The sequence below is a fragment of the Papio anubis genome, chromosome 1 (genome assembly GCF_008728515.1).
Source record: "Papio anubis isolate 15944 chromosome 1, Panubis1.0, whole genome shotgun sequence".
Taxonomy (NCBI): Eukaryota; Metazoa; Chordata; class Mammalia; order Primates; family Cercopithecidae; genus Papio; species Papio anubis.
Genome location: NC_044976.1, coordinates 154,176,339 through 154,200,193, shown reverse-complemented (window position 1 = coordinate 154,200,193; position 23,855 = coordinate 154,176,339). Strand labels below are relative to the sequence as shown.

The window sequence follows — 23,855 nt, the reverse complement described above, 5'->3', positions numbered from 1 at the left end:
ATGTGTTTTATGTGGAAAAAGAATCAGATGAACAGCATGTATGGCAAGATCTCATTTTATTAAAAAGTAATACACCTATGTAGTGGAGGGCCAGGCTGAGGCTCAGTGAAATATAGTGTATAACATCTTTGTCTTACTGCTCTCTTTAGATAGCTTGGGGACTTGTCTTCTTTTCTTCTTGGCATTTAAAAATGTTCCTTTTACTAGAAAGTTTATGAGCTTCAGAATCTAAATTTACAAATGACATTGGTCACACATTTATTGCTGTTTATCCACTTTAAGAAACAATTTTGTTATTTTGTAAAACAAATTGGGAAACCTTTCATCTTATTTGAAATCTATAATAAGATAACATGGAATTGGAATATAAATTTTCTTGGAAATATGAAAAAATAGTAAAATAGAGAAAACAAAAATATAATAATACACCTATACCTATATCTATGTTTTTATCTCTGTTTCTAGTTCTGTAAACTCTCTATATCCAAATCCTGGTAAATGACTTCAAGTCTTCTTGGAGAAGGCTAGGGGAAGATACCAGGTGCTTCCTCAAAAGGATCCAGTCTCCCATCCGTTTGTGCTTCTCTGGGTCTATAAACTGTTCAAGTCTAGGAATTGTTGATGAACAATGAACTTCTTTTGCAGTAATTCAAGTCAGACTCTTATTCACTTGACCTAAATCTCTTCCGCTTATACACATCAAGAAACACTTTAGTCAGCTATCCATCTACTTCAGTTTCAGAGACTCTATGATCAATTAGCCCTGTAACAATATTCTCTTCAGTCAAATCATTCTGATTGCTGTTTCGGCTCTAATATCCATTACAAGAACCCCCATTGTCTCTGGCAATTAAGTGCTGCTACTTGGACTCTGCCACCCTGAGGTCCTTTGGTCCCCAAGTGAATTCAGAGAACCCAGTTCAATGGCAACACTTCCCATTGTCGTTCCTGTCCCACAGAGAATGAGCCATGGCAGAGGATGCTGAAACTCCCCATGTGAATGTATTCCTCAAGCCTCTGGTAAAAGGTCTATCTTCCGAACCCTCCACTCCTGCACTGTGCCTCACCAGCTTTATCCAAAGATGATCTTCAGAGTGGAATGGCTGTTGCTTAACTTCTGCCTCTCAAATATCGGCTAATTTCTCATGCTGTAACCCTAGTCCAGAACCATACAGAGAAACTAAGTCTGGGAAACTTAATTCCGAATTGGCCTGGTTGACACTGTACAAAACCCCCAGATAATTATAATTTTATTTAACTCTGTCTTCTTTTTTTTCTTTCCCTCCCTGCCTCCCTCCCTGCCTCCCTCCCTCCCTCCCTTCCTTCCTTCCTTTCTTTCTTCCTTCCTTCCTTCCCTCCTTCCTTATTTCCTTATTTTCTTTCTTTTTTATCACACTGGCTAGGATCACCAGTATAACATTGAACATTGGTACCAATAGATGCCATCCTTGTCTTGTTCCACATCTCAAAGTTAAAGTTTAAAACATTTCACCATTAAGCTGGTGTTTACTGTAGGCTTTTTGCAGATAACCATTTTTGAAATAAGGAAATTCTCTTATATTCTTCATTGTTAAAAAATTTTTGGTATTTGAATCATGTTGAAGTTTATCAAACACTTTAGTTACATATATTGATGTAACCATATGTTTCTCTTTTTCTGTTAATGTAACAAATTGTTTTGAGTACATTTTTCAAAGGCAAATGATTTTGAATTTCAATTTTACATTCTTAAAATAAATCATCTTGGTCATAATATTTAATCATTTTATATATGGCAAATATGCTTTCATGATACATTTTAGATGTTTCTATTAAAATATAATTAATGTATCATAAAAGTTACCTTTTTAAATTATACCACTTAGTGGTATTTAGTACATTCACAAAGTTGTGTGTTACGGTCTGAACGTTTGAGTCCACCCCAAATCCATATGTTGAAATCCTTACCCCTGAGGTGATGACATTAGGAAGTGAGGCCTTTCAAAGATGATTAGGTCGTGAGAGCAGAGCCATCACAAATGGGATTAGCATCCTAATAAGAGAGGCCCAGAAGAACTCCTTTTGCCCTCCCGCCATGGGAGGAGATGCTAAATCTGCCAGTGTTGGTCTTGAACTCCCCAGCCTCCAAAACTACGAGAAATAAATTTCTACGGTGTACAAGCTAACCAGTTTATAGTGTTTTGTTATAGCAGCCCAAATAGACTAAGACATTGGGCAACCAACACTGCTAATTAATTCCAGAACACTTTCATCATCCCATTCCTAACATATTTGAGAGATTAGACTATAATTTTCTTTCTTGTAATGTCCTTAATAAGATTTTGATATCAAACTTATGACAGTCTTATAAAGTCAGCTGGTAGTGTTTCATATATTTGTTTCCTAGTAAGGGTTTATATAAGATTGGTATTATTTCTTCTTTAAAAAGAATTCACCAGAAAAGCCATATGGCCTGGAGTTTACTTTGTTGGGAGGTCCTTTTTTTTTTTTCCCAATAATTTTCCTGTACCATGTAGACTTTTCACTGAAGTATAACATATATATATAGTAAAGTGCACACATCTTAATTATGCAGTTCAATGGATTTTTACAAAGTAAATGCATCCATGTAAAAGGCACTCAGATTAAGATATAGAACACTATCGGCACCCTAGAAGCCTTCCCAATGGCCTTTCCCAGTTATCTTCCCAAAATAACCAGTATTCTGATTTATAACACTAATAGTTTTGCCGCTTCCTAAATTTTATATTAAAGGAATCGAAAAATAGGTACTCTTTTGTGTCCAGCTTCATCTCAATGTTATATTTGGAAGAGTCATTTTTGTTTTTGCATGAAGGATTGTTGGGTCTTCTTTATTATTATGTTGTATGTCATTGATGATCCTGAGTACCTTTTCATATGTTTGCGAAGTGCCTATTCCAAACTTTTGCCTATTATTTACTAGTTTGTCTACTGTTTTGTTGTTTTGTAGAAGTTCTTAAATATTCTCATGTTTTCTAATAAATGTAACACAAATATTGTCTTTCAGGCTATGGCTTTTCTTTTTTCCTTCTTAATGTCTTTTGGTTATGAAAGTTCTACATTTTAATAATATTCAATTTATGAGTCTTTTTTTTTTCCCAGTTACTGCTTTTTCTATTCTACTTGAGCAGTTGGGCCAAGTGAGGTGGCTCATGTCTATAATTACAGCATTTTGGGAGGCCAAGGCAGGAGGATTGCTTGAAGCCGGGAGTTCAAGACCAGCCTGGGCAGCAAATTGAGACCCTGTCTCTACAAAAATAAATAAATAAAATTAGCTAGACTCAGTGGCACATGCCTATAGTCCCGGCTACTTGGGAGGCTGAGGTGGGAGGATCCCTTGAGCACAGGAGTTCAAGGCTTCAGTGAGTTATGGTAGTGCCACTGCACTACAGCCCAGGTAACAAAGCCCTGTTTCTTATGGATAGGCAATTGATCTAATATCATTTATTAAAAAGACTATTCCTTGCGTATTACAATGCGATACCACCATGACCATAAGTCAGGTGACCTTATATGTGGCTCTCATTCCAGAGAGGTTCTGTTTCATTGGTTTATTTGCCATACATTAGTTTATCTGCCATACTATAATGGCAAATAAACTATAGTCCTGCATTAAAATTTTAATTACTATCACATTACATTAAGATTTGATATCTGGTGGCATATATCTTCTAACTATGTTCATCTTCGAGATTTACTTGGTGATTCTTGGCCCTTTGCATTACCATATAAAATTTAGAATCAACTTGTCAATTTCCACATAAAGAATCCTACTTGAATTTGTATTAAGTTTCTGTTGACTCAGTAGATCAATTTGTGGACAAGTAATAAATTTACAGTTTTGAAGTTCAAATTTATGAATATGATATATCCTCCCATTTTGAAGTCTTCTTTAATTTCTTTTAATAATACTTGTTAATTTACATTATAAAGTCATGTACATATTTCATTATCTTTATTTTTACATCTTATTTTTAAAATTTCATTCTCTAATTATTTACTTCTTAGATACGCACCTGTTTCATCTCAGCTCCGCAATTTTGTTAAATTTCCTTATAAATTGAATAGTTTACCTGTGGATTCTCTTGAATTTGCTGTGTAATTTTGTCATCTATGAATCTGACAAAGTTTTTACATGTTTTCCTTTCTTATGTCTTTTGTTTATTTCTCTTGCTTTATTGCGTTCGCTAAAACCTCCAGTACAATATTGAATAGAAGAGATGATACAAGGCTACAAGGCTTTTAATAGTCATCATAAATCATGATGTATGCTGTAGTTTTTGCATGATATCCTTTATTAGATTAAGGAAACTCTCCTTTATTTCTAATTACTAAAAGATTTATAAATGTTAGTTCTAATTGATCACTATGCATGTATTGAGATTATCATGTTTCTTTTTCACTCTGTTAATGTAATATATTACATTGATTGATGTTTAAAAGACAAACACTGAATTCCTAGAATAAACCTATGTTTGTGATGTGTTATAAATGATTATCCTATGTATGGGGAGTATGCGTATGTGTGTGCAGGGTTGCTCATATTTTTATTGTAATATTGTAACATTGATTTAATATTTAAAATCAGTCAAGGTAAACCTCACTTTGATCATTGTATCATCCTTTGGAAATATTACTGGATTCAGTTTCATAATATTTTGTTTAGAAAATTTGCATTTATGTTCTCAAGAGATCTTGGATTATAATCTGCTTTTATTTTAATATCCTTATCAGGTTTGGGCATCAAGATTATGTTGGCCTCACAAAATGTGTTAAAAATTATTTATTTTTTCTAGTCTCTGGAATAATTTGTGTAACATTAACATTATTTTTCCTTATATGTTTGGAAGAATTCAGCAGCGAAACAATCTGGACCTGAGGGTTTGTTGTTGCTGTTGTTGTCAGGATTTAATTTCTTTAATAGCTATAAAACTATTTATTGTTTTATATCTTATTGAATTCATTGAGGTAAGTTGTATTTTTCAAGGAATTTACTCATTTTATTTAGATTTCCTAAGTTATCAGCATAATGCTGTTTATTATATCCTCATATTAGCCTTTGGATGCCTGTAAGTTCTGTAGTGATACCCTTACGCTCATTAATTTCTGATATTGGTAATATCTTTTGCTTCTTTTCCCTTGATTAGCTTTACTGGGTCTTTATCAATTTTACTAAGCTTTTCAGAAAAACAACTTTTAACTTTCTTGTTTTTTCTTTAGTGTATGACTATTTTCTCTTTATTTGATTTCTGCTTTAAGCTTTGGGTACTCCTCCACTCCTAAATTCTTGACACTAATTAATTTGTTTCCAACCTTTATTTTTCTACTATGTACATTTAACCTATAAATTTTTCTCTAAAACTGTTTTATTTATTTCCCACGATCTTTATATTTTTATTATCATTGTACATAAAAGCTTTCTAATTTCCCTTTTAATATCTCCTCTGACCCATAGGCTATTTAGAAGGGCATTACTTAATTTCTAAATATTTAAAGGTCTTCTAGTTACCATTCTTTCATTAATTTAATCATTTGAGACCTCTTGAGATGTGTTTTATAGCCCAGAATATGGACGATTTTGGTAAAATGTTATGTATCCACTTGAAACGAATGTAAGTTATTTTGCTTCACTTTCTAGAAATGTCATTTAGGAAAATGTGGTTTAGAACAATCTTTTTGCCCTCCACTTGTTCTCTCAGTTACCAAGAGGCATGTGTAAAATATCTGTATTAGTTTCCCAGGGCTGCTGTAACAAATTACCACAAACTTGGTGGCTTCAAAGAAGAGAAATTTATTCTCTTAAAGTTTGGAGGCCAGAAATCCAGTTAAGATGTCAATAGGATTGGTTCCATCTGCAAGCTGGTTTGTGCCTCTCTCCAGACTTCCTTCCAGTGGCTGCTGGCAATCTTCGATGTTCTTTGGCTCATAGATGCATCATTTCCTTCTCGGCCTCCATCTTCTCGTCACCTTCTCCACTGTGTGTTTCCTTTGCTCTTCTGTCTCATATGAAGACACTGGACATGGATTTAGAGGCCACCCTGGCAATCCAGGATGGTCACAACTCAAGATCATTAACTTGATTGTATCTACAAAGACTCTCCAAATTGGGTCACATTCACTGGTTTCAGAGATTAGGATACAGATATTTTTTAAGGAGGACAGTGGTTATTCAACCCATTACAATCCCAAACTATGACTATGAATTTGCCTGTCTTTCCTCTTTGTTCTAGCAATCTTTACTTTATGTATTTTAAACATGTTATTAAATGCATGAAATTTTTGGTTTATTCTTTCTGCTGAATTGACTATTTTATCATAATGAAATGTCTCTCTTTACCTCTCATAATACTTCTTGCCTTAAAATCTACTTTGTACATTAACACAACTATATAAACTTTTTTTCTTGTTTTTTATTATGTGTGTTTTAAATCTTTTACTTTCAGCCCTTCTTTGTCTTATATTTAAAACTTCTCTCTTATAAACATCACATAGTAAGGTTTTGTTGTTTTATTCAATCTTTCTTAGTTGTTCATTGGTGTGTTTGGAACATTTAAATTTAATAATAAAAATTTAAAATAAATAAATAAATTTAATCTAGTTACTGGTAAGTCTAACTCTTGATTATTTGTTTTCTCTTTGTTTCATGTGTTTGTTCCTTTATTCATCATTTCTCACATTTTTTAATTTATCCAGTATTTTTATTATTCTATTTTCCCCAGTAGCTTTTAAGTTATTCTTAAATGACTACTCTAGAGATAGACATCCTTGATTTACTGTAGTCTACTAAAATTGTGCTTTTACCACTCTCCAAACAATGCAAGTACCCAAACTATTAATATTTAATTCCATTTGTCTTCCCGCTCTTTTTGTATTGTTGTCATACATTTTGCAAAAAGAAAAGCTTCAGCTGAACTAAATTTAAAAGAGTTTAATTGAGCAATGAACGATTAGCAAATCAGGCAGCCTCCTGAGCCAGAGTAGGCCAGAAACTCCAGTCCAGCTGCATGGTAGAAGAGGATTTATGAACAGAAAAAGGAAAGTGATGTACAGAAAACAGAAGTGAGATACAGAAACAGCTGGATTGGTTATAGCTCAGCGTTTGCCTTATTTGAAGACAGTTCAAACATTTGGCCACATTTGATTGGCCAAAACTCGATGATTGGCATAAGAGTAGTCTACGGTCTGTTTACATCTTCACTTATTATAGTTCGCAGTGTACAGAGAAACCTTGAGGCTGAGCTTAAACTATGTAAGGCTTTAGGCTACACTTGATTTAACAAATTACATATATTCTGTATTTCAAAGACACTATATTTCAAAATAAATAAAAACAGTATTTATTTATATTTACACCGTAGTGAATTCTTAGAATTTTCACGTTACCTCAGCATCCATTTAGAATATGTTTACCTTTCTCATGCCAGAAGCAGAGCTTAGTCACCCTTATTGCCCTTTCTAGTTCTGTACCTCCTCCCAGTTTTCAATGTGGTCGAGCCAGATATCTGCCTTATACAACTGCCTCCTGGTGACCACCTCTCTATGGGACAGCTAGATAAAACCTACTTGACTCACATCCCTGACCTCTGTGCCCTGCGTGGACTTCGCAGATATGCCGCCATGACCACCTCTCAGTCGCAGCATGCCTTCCTGGAACATGTGCCTGCTTTCTTTAAACTCACCAGTTAGAACTCCCCATGGGAGATGCCTGCTGGGTCATACTCTGGTCCCCAGTAAAGGCGTTGACCGATGGGTCCCCTTCTCTCTCTCTCTCTCTCCATTCCTCGCACCGACCAACCTTTGTGTGATCTTCAGGCGTGCCGTGCACCCCCAGCCCATAATAAAATATTTACTTGCATCTTGTGTTTCTTCTAATCATTGAAGAGGTTTTCTCTATCACAAAGATCCTAAATGAAAACATACCCACATATGAGCTCTTTCTGGTGTGTTTCCTTCTTATTGCAATTCTATCCATTCTATATGAAACTATTTTCCTTCAGCCTGAAAAAGTCTCTGGCATTTTTGTATTGTAGATCTTCTGAAAACAAATTCTTTAAACATTTTTCTAATTGTGGTTCCTTTGAAGGTTATTGTCCATGTTTCCTGGCTTCTTTTAAAATGGTTTACACTTTAAAATAGATTTTTTACAATATTACTGTGTTGTGTCTAGGTAAGAATTTCTTTGTATTGCTTGGGTTTGCATAGTTGGTTTTTTTGTTTGTTTATTTTTGACAGAATTTCACTCTTATCACCTGGGTTGGAGTGCAGTGGTGTGATATCTCGGCTCACTGCAACCTCAGCCTCCTGGGTTCAAGTTATCAACCCACTTCAGCCTCCCAAGTAGCTGCGATTACAGGCCTGTGCCTCCATGCCTGGCTAATTTTCATACTTTTAGTAGAGATGGAGTTTCACCATTTTGACCAGGCTGGTCTCGAACTCCTGACAGAAGGTGATGTGCCCACCTCAGCCTCCCAAACTGCTAGGATTACAGGCGTGAACCACCACGCCAGGCCTGTATAGCCTTTTGGATCTATAATTTAATGATGTCTTGCATCAGTCTTGGAAAATTCCCAGTTATTACTTCTTCAAATGTTGTTTATGCTCTGTTATCTCTCTCTTCTCATTGAGGGGCTTCAGTTAAACATGTTAGGCTTTATTCTTCTATGTAGTTAGTCTGTATTTTTTAATCTTTTTATTTATTGGTGCTTTGTTCTGAGTATTTTCTTCTGTTCTAGCTTTCAGTTCATTGATTTTCTTTCAGATTCTAACCTGCTATTAATCTCACACAAATTCTTAATTTCAACAATCATATTTTACTTTTAGAATTCTAGAGTTTTTTTATTTTCCAAATCTGCCCTCTTCGTTTTTTTTTTTTTTTTGAGACAGGGTCTCACTTTGTTGCCCAGGTTGGAGCACAGGGGCATAATCACAGCTCACTGAAGCCTCAACCTTCACAGACTCAAGCAATTCTCCCACCTCAGCCACTTGAGTAGCTGAGAATGCAGGTGTGCACCACCACACCTGCACACCCGGCTTTTTTTTTTTTTTTTTTTTTTGAGATGGGGTTTCACCAAGTTGCCCAGGCTGGCCTCGAACTCCTGAGCTCAAGTGATCCACTCTCCTCAGCCTCCCAAAGTGTTAGGATTACAGGCGTGAACCACCACACCCCACCCTGTTCTTTTTAATAGTTTCTAGTTCTTGCAAGTTTCAATTATATCCTTCAACAGATCTGTAGTTCTAAAGGGTCAGTTTCTGTCATCAGTAATTGTGTGTTATTTTATCTCTCCAAGTATCTGGTTATCTTTGTGTATCAGGAATTATATATGAAAATGTGTCTGTAGAAATAATTTCAAGGTCTTAGATAACCCATCTTCTTCCAGATAGAATTTTTGTCTTGTTTCTGCAGGCATCTGGGGACATTAGCAATCTAGGACCACTCTAATTCAGTCTCAGGAACTGTGATTTTCTGGGGCCAGCCACAGTACCAGTACTTGAAGTACTAGTTCCAGTCTCTGAGACAGCAGATATTTTTTCAGTTAACCCTGATTACCACGGCCTAGTTCTTGTGGCCTCAGAACACATCAGAAGGTATTACCAGGCTTTCCATTAGAGGCAGGCCCTGGACTTCCATCATTGTCCCTTAACTTCATGAGACGATCAAAAGTCTGTTCAGTCTCTCAGTTACCCAGTCCTGATACAGCTACCCATTCCTAAACAATAAGCAGCCCAGTTGCCAAGCTCAAATACCCAGCTCTCAACTGGATTTTCATCTTCTCCTAGATCATGGCCCAGGAATGCTTTACTAGTTTGTTAGCTTTCTGCTGCCTTCACAGATAAATATTTTTGATTTTTCAGTATTTCTAGCCTTTCTTGAGGGTGGATGGTTGGAGTAATATTTTATTTGAATTGTTGAGATTACTATTACTAGAAGCAGAGCCTGAAACATTTTTATTTTTAATTTTAATTAATTCATTCATGTCCAAATTTATCTGAATAAATTCACTCATTTTTAATTCCAAGTTTTTTGGGATTTGGGTTGAAGTAATTTTGTTCTAGTTTATAGCAATACAGTATACTATGTACTATTGCTACATTTTTAAATGTATTTAGGGGTTTTGGTGGACTAATATATGATCACTTTTACACGGATATCATCTTATGATATCAAACTTAGATTTGATGAAATGAGTTGGTAAGCTTCATATCTTTTATATATTGTGAAACCTTGAAATTACATTTGGAAGTATCTTTATGAATGAATTTTGGCAATTTGTATTTCCATTTATATCATTTAGATTTTCAAAATATTTAACCCCCAGTAATCTACAGTTTTATAAATAGTCTCATATATATAAAAGTATGTTTAAATTCTTTTTCCTACTATGTATATTTGTGTTTTCTCTCATCCCTTATAATTTATCTTTCAGCAAATGTTTTTGTATTATATTTTTCTAAAAAAGCTAACCTCAGTTAATAACAAAATGGAAATTAAGAAAGCAAATGGGAAAGAACAGGAGAAAACTGTATAAACTCTATAACACCATGATCAAAGAGCTATTTAAAATGAAAAGAATGTGGATCGAGTGAATACATGCATGCAAATATTGTAGCAAATCATATAAGTAAGAAAGGCAGGACACTGAAGTTACAACTTTATAAAAATGTAACCTTTGTGTTAGCAAAGATTAAAAGCAAATAATGAACGTAAAAATAGCTAAAGTTTAGTGACTCATGAGATGCTTGTCATTCATTATTTAAACTGACTGTTATTTAACTTTCTCTTCCTTTCCCCAGAAATTTCTTGTGGGCTACCACCCACCATAGACAACGGAGATTTCTTTAGTGCTAACAAAGAGTATTTTCACTATGGATCTGTGGTGACCTACCACTGCAATCTTGGAAGCGGAGGTAGAAAGCTGTTTGAGCTCGTGGGTGAGCCCTCCATATACTGCACCAGCAATGAAGATCAAGTGGGCATCTGGAGTGGCCCAGCCCCTCAGTGCATTATACCTAACAAATGCACGCCTCCAAATGTGGAAAATGGAATATTGGTATCTGTCAACAGAAGCTTATTTTCCTTAAATGAAGTTGTGGAGTTTAGGTGTCAGCCTGGCTTTGTCATGAAAGGACCCCGCCGTGTGCAATGCCAGGCCCTGAACAAATGGGAGCCAGAGTTACCAAGCTGCTCCAGGGGTGAGTCTGATTGAGGCCTAGCAGGTCCCTGCAAATGACATGCATTGCTGTTGGATCAGGAGATTAGTATTTGTTCAGAGGGAAGGATGTGTACTGAGTAGAGTCGGGAGCAAATTTTCTAGACAGTGAACACGAAATTCAGAAGGTGTGTGTACATACACATGTGCTGAAATTGAGAAGCAAAGCTCAACCTGGGCAAGGAATATGATGTTTCTTTGGGGTTCTTATAAACAGATCTGTCAATTACTTTTGAGTATAATAATTGTTGATACAAAATGAGTGATTCCTCTGGCCAGGCACTATGATACAGGCTACATGTGAATTTTAATCCTTAAAACAAAGTTACTAGGTAGTTACTAGTTGTTCTATGTTTGTCTGTTTTTTTTGCTTGAGATACTGTCTTGCTCTGTCACTCGGGTTGGGCTGCAGTGGTGCAATCATGGCTTACTTCAACCTCTGCCTCCCTGGGTCAAGCAATTCTCCTGCCTGAGTCTCCCAAGTAGCTAGGACTATTGGTGCATGCCACCACGCCTGGTTAAGATTTTTATGTTTTTTTGTACAGATAGAGTCTCACCATGTTGCCCAGGCTGGTCTCAAACTCCTCAACTCAAGCAATCCACCCATCTTGGCCTCCCAAAGTGCTGGGATTATAGGCATGAGCCACCACGCCGGGCCTTGATGTTTTACAGAGAATATGTGCCTTAGAGAGATCAGATAACTTTCTAAGATACTAACTTGCAGACAAAACTGGAATGCAAGCCCGCCTCACTCCAAGTCTTGGCTTTGCTAATCAGCATCCAGTCATGCAATCAGAACTTACTCTAGATACTTTCAAGGAGTGAGGGATTTCACGCAGGTTGTATTTGTCTGTTCTCACATTCCTATAAAGAACTACTTGAGACTGGGTAATTTATAAAGCAAAGAGGTTTAATTGACTCAGAGTTCTGTAGGCTGTACAGGAGGCATGGCTAGGGACACCTCAGGAAAGTTACAATCATGGTGGAAGGCAAAGAGGAAGCACGCATATCTTCATATGGTTGGCAGGAGAGAGAGAGAGCAAGGTAGAGGTGCTACACACTTTTAAACAAGCAGATCTCGAGAGAACTCTATCACAAGACAACACTAGGGTGATGGTGCTAAACCATTAGAAACCACCTCCATGATCCAGTCACTTCCTGCCAGGCTCCTATTCCAACAATGGGAATTAGAGTTTGACATGAGATTTGGGTGGGGACACAGAGCCAAACCATATCACAGCCAATAGGTCACAAAGATGTTAGAAGGGCAGGAAAAGCAATAAGACGAAGGTAGAGTTACCAGAGATCAGGGAGCTGCTGTGGCTCCCAGTCTAAAGCACAGGAGCCTGTATTGATGCTGAAATGGCCAGCCCCTCGCACTGAGCAGGCAGCTCCCTGAAAGCTGCTAATGCTGCAGGAGCCACCACTGCTGCCAGAATGCAGCCGACATTGCTGGAGCCAAAGTCATTGGCATGGCTAGAATTGAGGCTGTAACTGCTCACTGAAGCCATCTGTACTGCCACTGTCTGCGCCACCTCTAGAAGTAGAACAGATTCTGCCATTATCCTGCCTTTTAATTTGGTATATATGCCACCAACTGGCAGAACCTAACCAGAGCCGAGCTATCAAGGAAGACAAATGATTGTAGTTTTATGGCTTCCATTGTTAGCAGTCGAAAGACAGTGCAGAAGTGTGAGGCTGGGGGCCAACAGAAATTTAACCAGGACAGCACCTCAATATTATATCACCAGGCATTGATTAGACAAGAGAAACACTGGGTGATGAGTCCTGAAAATGGACATTACAGCATCAGAGTATTTACATACTCCTTAAAGAAGTCATTTTTCTAGTCCAATCCTCCATGTGATGCTTGAGAAAGCTGAAGTCCAGAAAAGGGAACTGGTCTGCTCAAAGCCAAACTGAAATTATTTTTTCCATTTTATAACAGTTTTATGTAATTTAGTTGAGACCCAAATGTGTTCTGACTTCCCGAGATTAGATCAACATATAAAGAGAGAGCCAGAGCTGCCATTACAATATGTTGCGTGAAGTATACACTCTCATTATGGTGACAGTAGGTCTTTTAGATTTTGTTCAACAGTTGCCCACCTTCTCACCGGCGTAAAATGAATGACTAGACAGCACCTTGCTTCATAGCGTGAAGAAGAGAGGAGACCCATAGTTCGTTACCACCCTATGTCAGGTGGCCGCTGAGAGAAGCCTTAACAGGAAATGAGAGTAGATGTATGGACGCTGTTTGTTGCACCGGTGTGATAGGTGACGGAGGGACCTATTAGACAAGACATGGGCAGGGGCACTCCCTTATTGCCTAAAATGCAAGACTAAATTGGTGATGCTTTTCTAGAAAGGAAGTATGAAGATATAAAAAGCCATCATTCCTCCCAATTTTGTACTGGGTGAACAGTAATTGGAAGCATTCTACAAGGAACTGTCCATTGTGAAATCTTAGTTGCATGCTTTAGATGAAAAGCAATGAATTGAGGATACCTCTGTTTTTGTCACAGTTCTGCAATGTGTCAGTTCTATGACTGATGGCAAGACATCTTCCTCGCCCTGTGTATTTAGTTTGTTATCAATATAATAAAGCTCTTATCTTACCTTTATTATTACATATAGATTTGTAATTATTATTCCCTTGGCCAGTTTAACATTGAGAAAATTAGCAATACTTTGTTTCTCTCTCCCCAGTATGTCAGCCACCTCCAGATGTCCTGCATGGTGAGCGTACCCAAAGGGACAAGGACATCTTTCAGCCTGGGCAGGAAGTGTTCTACATCTGTGAGCCCGGCTATGACCTCAGAGGGGCTGCCTCTCTGCGCTGTACACCCCAGGGAGACTGGAGCCCTGCAGCCCCCAGATGTGAAGGTGCCTAGACTCTTGTCTGACTTGATATTTTTAGCTTGTGTCTTTATTCTCCACATGCCAATATTTTCTGTTCATTTTTCTTTTACTCCAGTGAAATCCTGTGATGACTCCCTGGGCCAACTTCCTAATGGTCGTGTGCTATTTCCACGTAGTCTCCAGCTTGGAGCAAAAGTGGATTTTGTTTGTGATGAAGGGTGAGTGTGAGCTTGCCTGACCTCCTGGACATTGAAAATGGGGCTGGGAATTAGTTTAAAAAGGGGAGATTTGGTTTGGCTTAAAAGAAAGACACACACACACACACACACACATTCCGAGAGATGAACTTTCCAAAGTATACATAGGAAGAAAGGAAAGAAACATATAGAACTAATAACATGAGATGTGAAGAGGAAACTGGAACACATATTAACTGGCAAGTTCAAAGGCAAGTATAACTACTGGTTATGAATATATGGGTAACACATTAAGTAAAAAATATCAGCCAGGCATGGTGGCTCATGCCTGTAATCCCAGCACCTTTGGGAGGTTGATCTGAGGCGAGCAGATCACCTGAAGACAGGAGTTGGAGACCAGCCTGGCCAACATGGTGAAACCCCGTCTCTACTAAAAATACAAAAGGTAACTGGGCTTGGTGGCATGTGCCTGTAATCCCAGCTACTGAGGCACGAGAATCACTTGAACCTGGGAGGCAGAGTTTGCAGTGAGCCACGATGGCACCATTGCAATCCAGCATGGACAACAAGAGTGAAACTCCGTCTCAAGAAAAATAAATCATGTTTTACAAGCAAAAAGAATATGAGTAATTTAGAGAGTCCAAGAAAAAAACTGCAAGTAACAAAAAGCTTATTCTTAATAACTGGGATCATTTAAGAATCGTTTCAGTAAATTCTTTAAACCATCTATAGTAAAATTTGTAATAGGAATGAAAATGTAAAAATCAGCATTTTTAAAAAATTCAGTCATATATCATCTGGCTATTCATGGGCTTGGGCTCTGAGCTGGGGTCCTGATGGCTGCTGCTATTTCCGGCAAGGTCATTACCTTGTTTATGTCCATCTAGTGCTCTTCACAGATGCACAGGGTGCACATCTCTACATGGGAGCTGACCAGCATGGGCAACAAAGCACCTGATCCCAAAATGTTCCACAGAATCTTGGCAGCCTCCAAATGCCAGCACCCAGTAAGAGTTAGAAGGGCATCAGGGCCCAACAGAAACTGAGAATTTTCGACGATTGCATACAGAAATCCAGTCCTCTCTTCTTTCCTTTTTCCCCTAGAATATTCACGCTTACTCTTCAGCAGCCTAAACTGCCCTTGTGAGCCTTCTTCACGCCATCACAGATGCGGAGATGAAAGGACACTCTCTGTTCTCTCGCCAGCTATTTCCCACTCTTCCAAACTGGGAGCTGTTTTACAAACTGGGAGCTGTTTTACTTGCTGTTCCAGCATCAGAGTTAGGGAGGCATTGCATTAGAAGACCGGGTTTCTAATAATGACAATGAGTGATTTATCAGGTTATCATGGAGTAATCAGTGAAACTCCAAGCCTGGGTCCTGGGTCAAGGAGATGGTGCCCATGTCACGACCACCTTTTTCAATTCAAGCAAGACTGTCATGTGACCAAGCTAATGCATTTTGCCATTCTATATTGCTTCCTTCTGGAGACTGTGAGCTTCCAGAATAACGTAGCCTGTGCAACTCTGCCACCTGCTGGCCTCAGGTCCTCAAAATCCTGAGATTTGGGGCTGGGCCTTAGATTGTGAACCAAGAGTCCTCTTGGCGGAAACAGCTCACTATTCACTCCTATTTTCTCCTTTAGATTTCAATTAAAAGGCAGCTCTGCTAGTTACTGTGTCTTGGCTGGAATGGAAAGCCTTTGGAATAGCAGTGTTCCAGTGTGTGAACGTGAGTAATAGGAGTAACATTTCAGGCCAGTCTCTCCCCTTCATCTGTTCAGTATTTGACCCATGACCTCCCCTAATGCAGTTCTTCAATTTTCCAGTCCGAATTATTGATTTGAAAATTGCTTATTTTAATAATGTTTGGTTGTGAATCAATGTGTACATCACCTGTCTTTGGAATCATCTGATCTGTCTCTGTCCTTCTGTATTCTGTGTTCTACAGCAATAAAGCCTATGGTAGTGTGCTTCTAGGAGTTTCAGGAGAGATCAGATAATGTGAAGCTTTAACAATTTACTTTGTTTCTCTCTTTCTTTTTTCTCTTCCTTCCTTCCTCCCTTCTTTCTTTTTCATTTTGTTCTTCCATCAGGTGCAGTCAGTCTACAATTTTTGTATGTATTTGATAATACACAAATATTAAACATGCCTTTATTTAATCATATTTATTGATCACGTACTTTGTGCCTGATGTTCATCTAGCCACTGGAGTTTTATCAATGAACAAGACGAACGAATTCCCTGTCCCCATGTTGTTTCTCCTCAGGTGGGGAGAGGGACAAGAAAAAAAATAAATTCAATGCTATGAAGATAATAGAGCAAAGCACTGAGGAATGAGGGAAAAGTGGGATGCAGCATTAGACAGGGTGAGCAGTTGGAGACTCCTTAAATTCTCAAAACATGTACCTAAGTCATTTATGCTGAGAGATTCATAAATAATAAGTTGATTTTTGAAAAAAAGAGCCCCATATGTTCAATAATCGGTAGACTACTGATTTCTCCTAGTCTAACTATTTGTAATTTCCCTAATGGAAGATAGAACTTTGCTTCATTTCTTGATTCTAACAATTGGAAAACATGTTTCTTTAGAAGACCATGAAATTTTACTAAAATGTTTATGTTGTTAGAAATATACTTGGACATCTTACAGTGCTTTTTAGAGGAAAATTTTGTAAGAACAAAACTTATGTAGAGATTCTTGCTGTCTAAGTAATCTAGTGCTCCTTGAAGCAGCATGATAAATGTCTGTTCTACTACTATGCATTAAAACTCATTGATTGACTACTCAAGATTTCTCTTATTTTTCATAATTCTTGCTAGTTAAAGTAGCTTCTTCCAAATTCCAGTTCTAACGAAAAACGCCAATTAGAAATGAGGGAGAGACTGTTCTAAACAAATCAGTAGATGCTAGAAAGGAGTAACAACTTGAAACCTGACCCAGAACGTAAAAAGAGAAAATTCATCATCAACAGACACAGACATTTTCAAAAGCAAAGCAATCTGAATCCATTTGGAGTTTTTTATAATGGCCTGACTACGTTTCAATTCACTGTGACAGGGCTATTGTTATCACAGAGATTGATGATCAATATCAATAAGTAATCAGTGGAAGGTTTCACCTATTTAAGATTATTAGCACACATATAGGCATTTGAGAAATATTTCCCAAGAACGTAGGCTCCTTCCTCAGCACTGCGTCCCCAGGATCCTGATGAGTGGCTGACACAGGACAAGTGCTCAATTAATAAATATTGACTAAATGAATGAGTAACCCATCAAAATGGTTATTTTTCTTCTTCAAAGTTTTGCTACTTCATTAAAGTTGTAACGTTTCTATTGTCCAGGAACCGTTACTATCTGGAAGATTCAGGATAGAAAAATCTCTTTTGTACTTTCCAATACACTTTCATTGACATCTCATTTAATCCAACTCTTCGAAGTCCTAATGTCTACTGTCACCTCCTTAGCATATTTTCAGCAACACCAATCATAGCACCCTGTAATTGCAGAATACCTCTGGGGAAATTCCTGAATGAAACTTAGAGCTTTTGCCTTTTTTCCAGAAATCTTTTGTCCAAGTCCTCCAGTTATTCCTAATGGGAGACACACAGGAAAACCTCTGGAAGTCTTTCCCTTTGGAAAAGCTGTGACTTACACATGTGACCCCCACCCAGACAGAGGGATGACCTTCAACCTCATTGGGGAGAGCACCATCCGCTGCACAAGTGACCCTCAAGGGAATGGGGTTTGGAGCAGCCCTGCCCCTCGCTGTGGAATTCTGGGTTAGTGCTCATTTCCCCACATCCCAAATGGGTTCAGAATATCTAACACAGGCCCTCCATATTTCCATAATTACAGTATGGTTTCTCTGTGTGCATTTGCCACAATGGAATGCCCAACCAATGATAAATGGTTCTAAGGTAGGTCAACATATCAGATCCTGATGACCTTTGCAGCGGGAGGGACTGATGAAAAAACAGGGAGGTGATGAGTGGTGGGAAAGTCCTTCATTAGAATCATATGAATTAAAAACAAATGCCGTGAATCCCCTTATTGCAACGGTTAGCTGAGAAATCTGACCTAGAAAATCAGTGTCTCCTCCTACCAGGAAATGTCTTGAGTTCCTGCCCATGCTTTTCAGCCTCTCATTGGAGTTTTGATGCCCTGAAATACAAGGAAACCAGACACAAAAGGTGGAAGCTGGGCAGAAACACTCTTTCTGGCTTCCTAAAAATGTGAAAAATTAAATCAGAGCTATATTTACATTAAATTAGATGAGCATTAGCTGAGCGTGGTGGCAATTGCCTGTGTTCCCAGCTATTCGGGAGGCTGAGATGGGAGGATCACTTAAGCCTGGGAGGCAGAGGTTGCCGTGAGCTGAGACTGTGCCACTGCACTCCAGCCTGGGTGACAGAGTGAGACCCTATCTCAAAAACAATGAAAATAGGCTGGCCACAGTGGCTCCCACCTGTAATCTCAGCACTTTGGGAGGCCAAGGTGGGTGGATCACTAGAGGTCAGGAGTTCCAGACCAGCCTGCAAACATGATGAACCTCCAACTCTACTAAAAATAGAAAAAAAAAAAAAGTAAAAATTAAAATATATAAATTATATGAGTAGAAAGACCCGATAACAGATTAGTCTTCCAGATAATTTACTTCCTTATAAGCCTATGCTAATGGAACTTTCCCTTCTATTTTACAGGGAAGTTTCTTGTTGTTGTTGTTGTTGTTGTTTTTGTTTTTTCAAAACTAAAAGTTTCTTTTCTTCTGGCATCAAATCTACCAAGGAAGAGAAAAGAGGAAACATATTGGGTATCTTTTTATTAACTCAGATATTCTTGATTTCTTGGTCTCTAGGTCACTGTAAAGCCCCGGATCATTTTCTGTTTGCTAAGTTGAAAACCCAAACCAATGCATCTGACTTTCCCATTGGGACATCTTTAAAGTACGAATGCCGTCCTGAGTACTACGGGAGGCCGTTCTCTATCACATGTCTAGATAACCTGGTGTGAGTGAGTCCCAAAGATGTCTGTAAGCGTGGAGTGAACTTGCATGGATCTTACATGTCTGCAAAGCTTCTTATTGAATGTTTTCAAATGTGGGATATGAAACCTTTTTTGAAAAGTGTTCAGATAGGGTGGATGTAAGAGCTTTTCTTGTAGGTCATCCTTGATTATTGCTTGAAATGCTCACTTCATGAGACTGTTTCAAGAAACAGTTGTAGAGAAAACCTTCATTCCCTATGGGAAGAAAAATAATAAGTGACTAGATCAGGGGAAAAAAATGGTGTAAGAAGACAAATTCTGTTTTGAATAACAAGGTGGGAAGAAATCCTTTGCAAACTTTGAAATATATTGGTAGTAACTAATGCAATAAGTGACTTTTACATTCTGATAAGGGATGCAAGGTCTCTACACAGATCTAAATCTAGATCTAGATAGATCTGGAGGAAAATCTTTTTTCAGGGAGTGGGGCTTGTGGGTGGCTGATCCTGGTGGCTCTGATTAGTTTTATCAAGGTGGCAAAATCTGTGGAACCATCAGGAACTAGCGTGGCATTTTCTTCAATGAAGCTACATGTTGATGGAGACCTTACTTACTGAAGAGAGTCCTGATTACTCTACCTGGCTCCAAAACACTTTCTTTCCCGTAGGTAAATCATGTAAAACTCCTCCAGATCCAGTGAATGGCATGGTGCACGTGATCACAGACATCCAGGTTGGATCCAGAATCAACTATTCTTGTACTACAGGGTGAGTTGGCAGCAACATCTCTTGGTTTAAGAGTCCAGCACAGCAATACTACCTTCTAGCCACATCTCAGGAAGGAAACTAGGCTACTGCCACCTGCTCTTAAGAGGTACGAACACAGGTCTTAACTCCTGATTGAAATGAACAACGATAGGAGAAGTTTAGGGGAATATCGGTATCCTTGCTGGAAACCAGGGCAATGCACATATAAAGAGTATGCCGTTCACTGGATGGGAAGGAAAAATAATTAGAAGTGTAGTAGTCAAAGCCCACAAACTACCCTAACCCAGAGTAGACACTGCTGGAAAAAAGGGAAGGGCATGTAGTGGCTGTGTGAGAGAACAAATCTTAATGATAACAGCATGATCACTTGCTTAGGCTGCCCTCAGAAAGTACAGTCCTTCCTCATTTTAATGTACTTTGCAGATGTTATGCTTTTTATAAATTGAAGGCTTGTGGCAACGCTACGATAAGTATGTCAGTCGCATCATTTATCCAACAGCGTGTGTTCACTTTGTGTCTCTGTGTAGCATTTTGATTATTCTCACAATATCCCAGATGTTTTCATTATTATCATGTCTGTGATAGTATGTGTCATCAGTGATCTTTCATGTGACTATTGTCATTGTTTGGGGTCCCTACAAACTGCACCCATATGAGACAGAAAACTTAATCAATAAATGTGCATGCTTTTACTGCTCCATGGACTAGACATTCTACTTCTCTCTCCCTCTCTTCAGGACTCCCTAATCCCTGAGACAAAATAATACTACAATTAGGCCACTTAATAGCCCTACACTGGCCTGTAAGTGTTGACATGAAGGGAGGAGTCATGCATCTCTTACTTGAAGTCAAAAGCTAGGGATGATTAAGCTTACTGAGGATGATATGTTGAAAACCAAGATAGGCCAAAGCCATTCATCGTGTGCCAAACAGCTAGAGAGTTGTAAAGGCAAAGCAAAAGTACTTGAAGGAAATATAAAGTGCTATTGCAGTGAACACATGAATAACAAAACGTGAAACAGCCTTATTGCTGATAGGGAAGAAGTTTTAATGCTCTAGATACAAGATCAAACTAGAAACGTTTCCTGAAGCCAAAGCCTAATCCTGAGCAAGGCCCTAACTCTTCAGTTCTGTGAAGGCTGCTAGAGGTGAGGAAGCTGCAGGATAAAAGCTGGAAGCTAGCAGAATTTGGTCCCTGAGGTTTAAGGAAAGAAGCCCTCTCCATAACATAAAGATCCAAGGTGAAGCAGCAAGTGCTCATGTAGAAGCTGCAGCAAGTTATCTAGAAGACCTAGCTAAGATCATGGATGAAGGTGTTACACTAAATAACAGATTTTCCATGTAGACAAAACAGCCATCTGTTGGACTTCCATAGTTAGAGAGGAGAAGCCAATGCCTGGGTGCAAAGCTTCAAAGAACAGGCTGATTTTTAGGAGCTAATGCCGCTGGTGACTTTGAGTTGAAGCCAATGCTCACTGACCATTATAAAAACTCTCGGGCCCTTAAGAATTATGCTAAATGTACCTTGCCTGTGCCTATAAATGGAAGAACAAAGCCTGACGACAGAAGTATGTTTGCAGCATGGTTTACTGAATATTTTAAGTCCACTGTTGAGATCTAGTGCTCAGAAAAATAGATTTCTTTCAAAATATTACTGCTTATTGACATTATACCTAAACAACCAAGAGCTGTAATGGAGATGGACACAGAGATGAATGCAGTGTTCCTACCTGCTGACCACAGCAGCCATTCTGCAGACCATGGCTGAAGGACTAATTTTGACTTTCAAGTTTCATTATTTAAGAAATACATTTTGTAAGGCCAGTTCCCAGACAGTAATTCTTCTGATGGATCTGAACAAAGTAAGTTGACAACTGCTGGAAAGAATTCATCATTCTACATATCATTAAGAACATTCATGATTCATGGGAAGAGGTTAAAATATCAACATTAACAAGAGTTTGGTAGAAGTTAATTCCAACCCTCATGGCTGACTTTGAGAGGTTCAAGACTTCAGTGGAGGAAATAACTGCAGATGTGGTAGAAATAGCAAGAGAACTACAGTCGGAAGTGGAGCCTGAAGATGTGACTGAATTGCTACAATCTTATGATCAAACTTGAACAGATGAGGAGTTGCTTCTTGTGAAAGGGCAGAGAAAGTGATTTTTTTGAGGTGGAGTCTCTTCCTGGTGAAGATGACATGAGCATTGTGAAAATGACCACAAAGGATTTAGAATATTACATAAACTTAGTTGACAAAGCAGCAGCAGTATCTGGGAGGATTGACTCCAATTTTGAAAGCAGTTCAGAGGGTAAAATGTTATCAAATAGCATTGCATGCTAGAAAAATCTTTTGTGAAAGAGTCAATCAATACAGCAATTTTATTGTTGTCTCAGCTTAAGAAATAGCCACAGCCACCCCAGCCTTCAGCAACCACCGCCCTGAGCAGTCAGCAGCCATCAACCTTGAGGCAAGACCCTCCACCAGCAAAAAGATTACGACTGATTGAAGGTCAGATAATCTTTAGCATTTTTTATCAATAAACCATTTTTTTAAGTATGACTTTTTTCAGATATAATTCTATTTCACACTTAATAGATTGCCGTATAGTACAAACACAACTTTTAGACTCACTGAGAAATCAAAAAATTCATATGACTCATCTGTTGTGATATTTGTTTTATTGTGGTGTTCTGGAACTGAACCTGCAATATCCTTGAGGAATGTCTGTAACACAAAATGGGCGGCTTAATACAACAGAAGTTTTTGGAGTTCTGTTCTAGAGGATGGAAGTCCAAAATCAAGGTGTTGGCAGGGCCACACTCCCTCTGAATCCTGTAGGGTAGAATCCTTCATTGCGTCTTCCAGCTTCTGGAGCCCCAGGCTTTCCTTGGCGTGTGGCAGTGGAACTCCAATTTGTTCTGTCCCTGTCCTCGCATGGCCATCTTCCCTCTGGGTCTGTGTCCTCATATGCTGTTCTCCTCTCTGTGCATGTTTCTGTTCAAAGTTTTCCCTTTTTATGACACCTGTCACATTGGATTAGGGCCTACCTTAATGACCTCATCTTAACTTGATTGCATCTGCAAAGACTGTATTTCCAAATAAGATCACATTCACAGGGACTGGGGGTTAAGACTTCAACATATCTGGGGGAGACACTTCAACCTACAACAGAGCCCCTTTGAAAATGTCAAGCGTCAGGTGCTCACAGCGCACGGCCCAGCTGTTGGTGCTCAGCCTTGCTCAGCACACAGTGGAGGCTCTGCCCCAAGCTCACTCTTCATGGGAACAGCTAAGCCAGGTAGTGAATAAGGGCTACATTTGTGCCACCGCAACCAGTACTGAAAGGAGAATTGTGGTGTCCAGCACACATGCCAGCCTAGACCTCACAGACCATAGCACATAGAATCTGACAAAGTAAAATTAGAATAAATCCAATATCTCCTTTACTTTTTTTTTTTTTTGAGCATTTTTAAATACAATTGATAAGTTTCCTGACTGTACCCTCCTCATCTTGCATTGCTGAATAAGGGGGGAACCTCTCTAAGGCATACAGCAGAAAACCATTGAGCTTATGACTAGACACAGGAAATACATGTAAAAGAGACCAGTCTGAAAAATCAGGAGACATTTTACAAAAGAGATTTACTGCCAAGAAACCAGGCAAACTTTCAGAACACTCTCCTTTTCATATTGGTAACAAGATTCAATTGTACAAATACTTCTGTGAAACTAGCCATGAAGTTTGTATGTGAATGAATATATGTATTCCATGTGTTTATATATTTCATTTCATACATGTGATATATAT

The 23,855-nt window shown here is 38.5% G+C and overlaps 1 protein-coding gene across 2 annotated transcripts in view; it reads left to right on the top strand.

Annotated features, from left to right (window-relative positions):
• CR1L (complement C3b/C4b receptor 1 like) overlaps positions 1 to 19,328 on the top strand; it is a 35,795-nt gene extending 16,467 nt beyond the window's left edge. For both annotated transcript variants that reach the window (XM_031656161.1, XM_031656150.1), the window contains 6 exons: positions 10,813 to 11,211; positions 13,938 to 14,114; positions 14,206 to 14,308; positions 15,933 to 16,018; positions 17,854 to 18,072; positions 19,149 to 19,328. In XM_031656161.1, coding sequence (XP_031512021.1) covers positions 10,813 to 11,211; positions 13,938 to 14,114; positions 14,206 to 14,308; positions 15,933 to 16,018; positions 17,854 to 18,072; positions 19,149 to 19,303 — 1,139 coding nt within the window. In that variant the 3' untranslated portion in view covers positions 19,304 to 19,328. The remainder of the gene's footprint in view (positions 1 to 10,812; positions 11,212 to 13,937; positions 14,115 to 14,205; positions 14,309 to 15,932; positions 16,019 to 17,853; positions 18,073 to 19,148) is intronic.
• Positions 19,329 to 23,855: the final 4,527 nt, after the last annotated feature.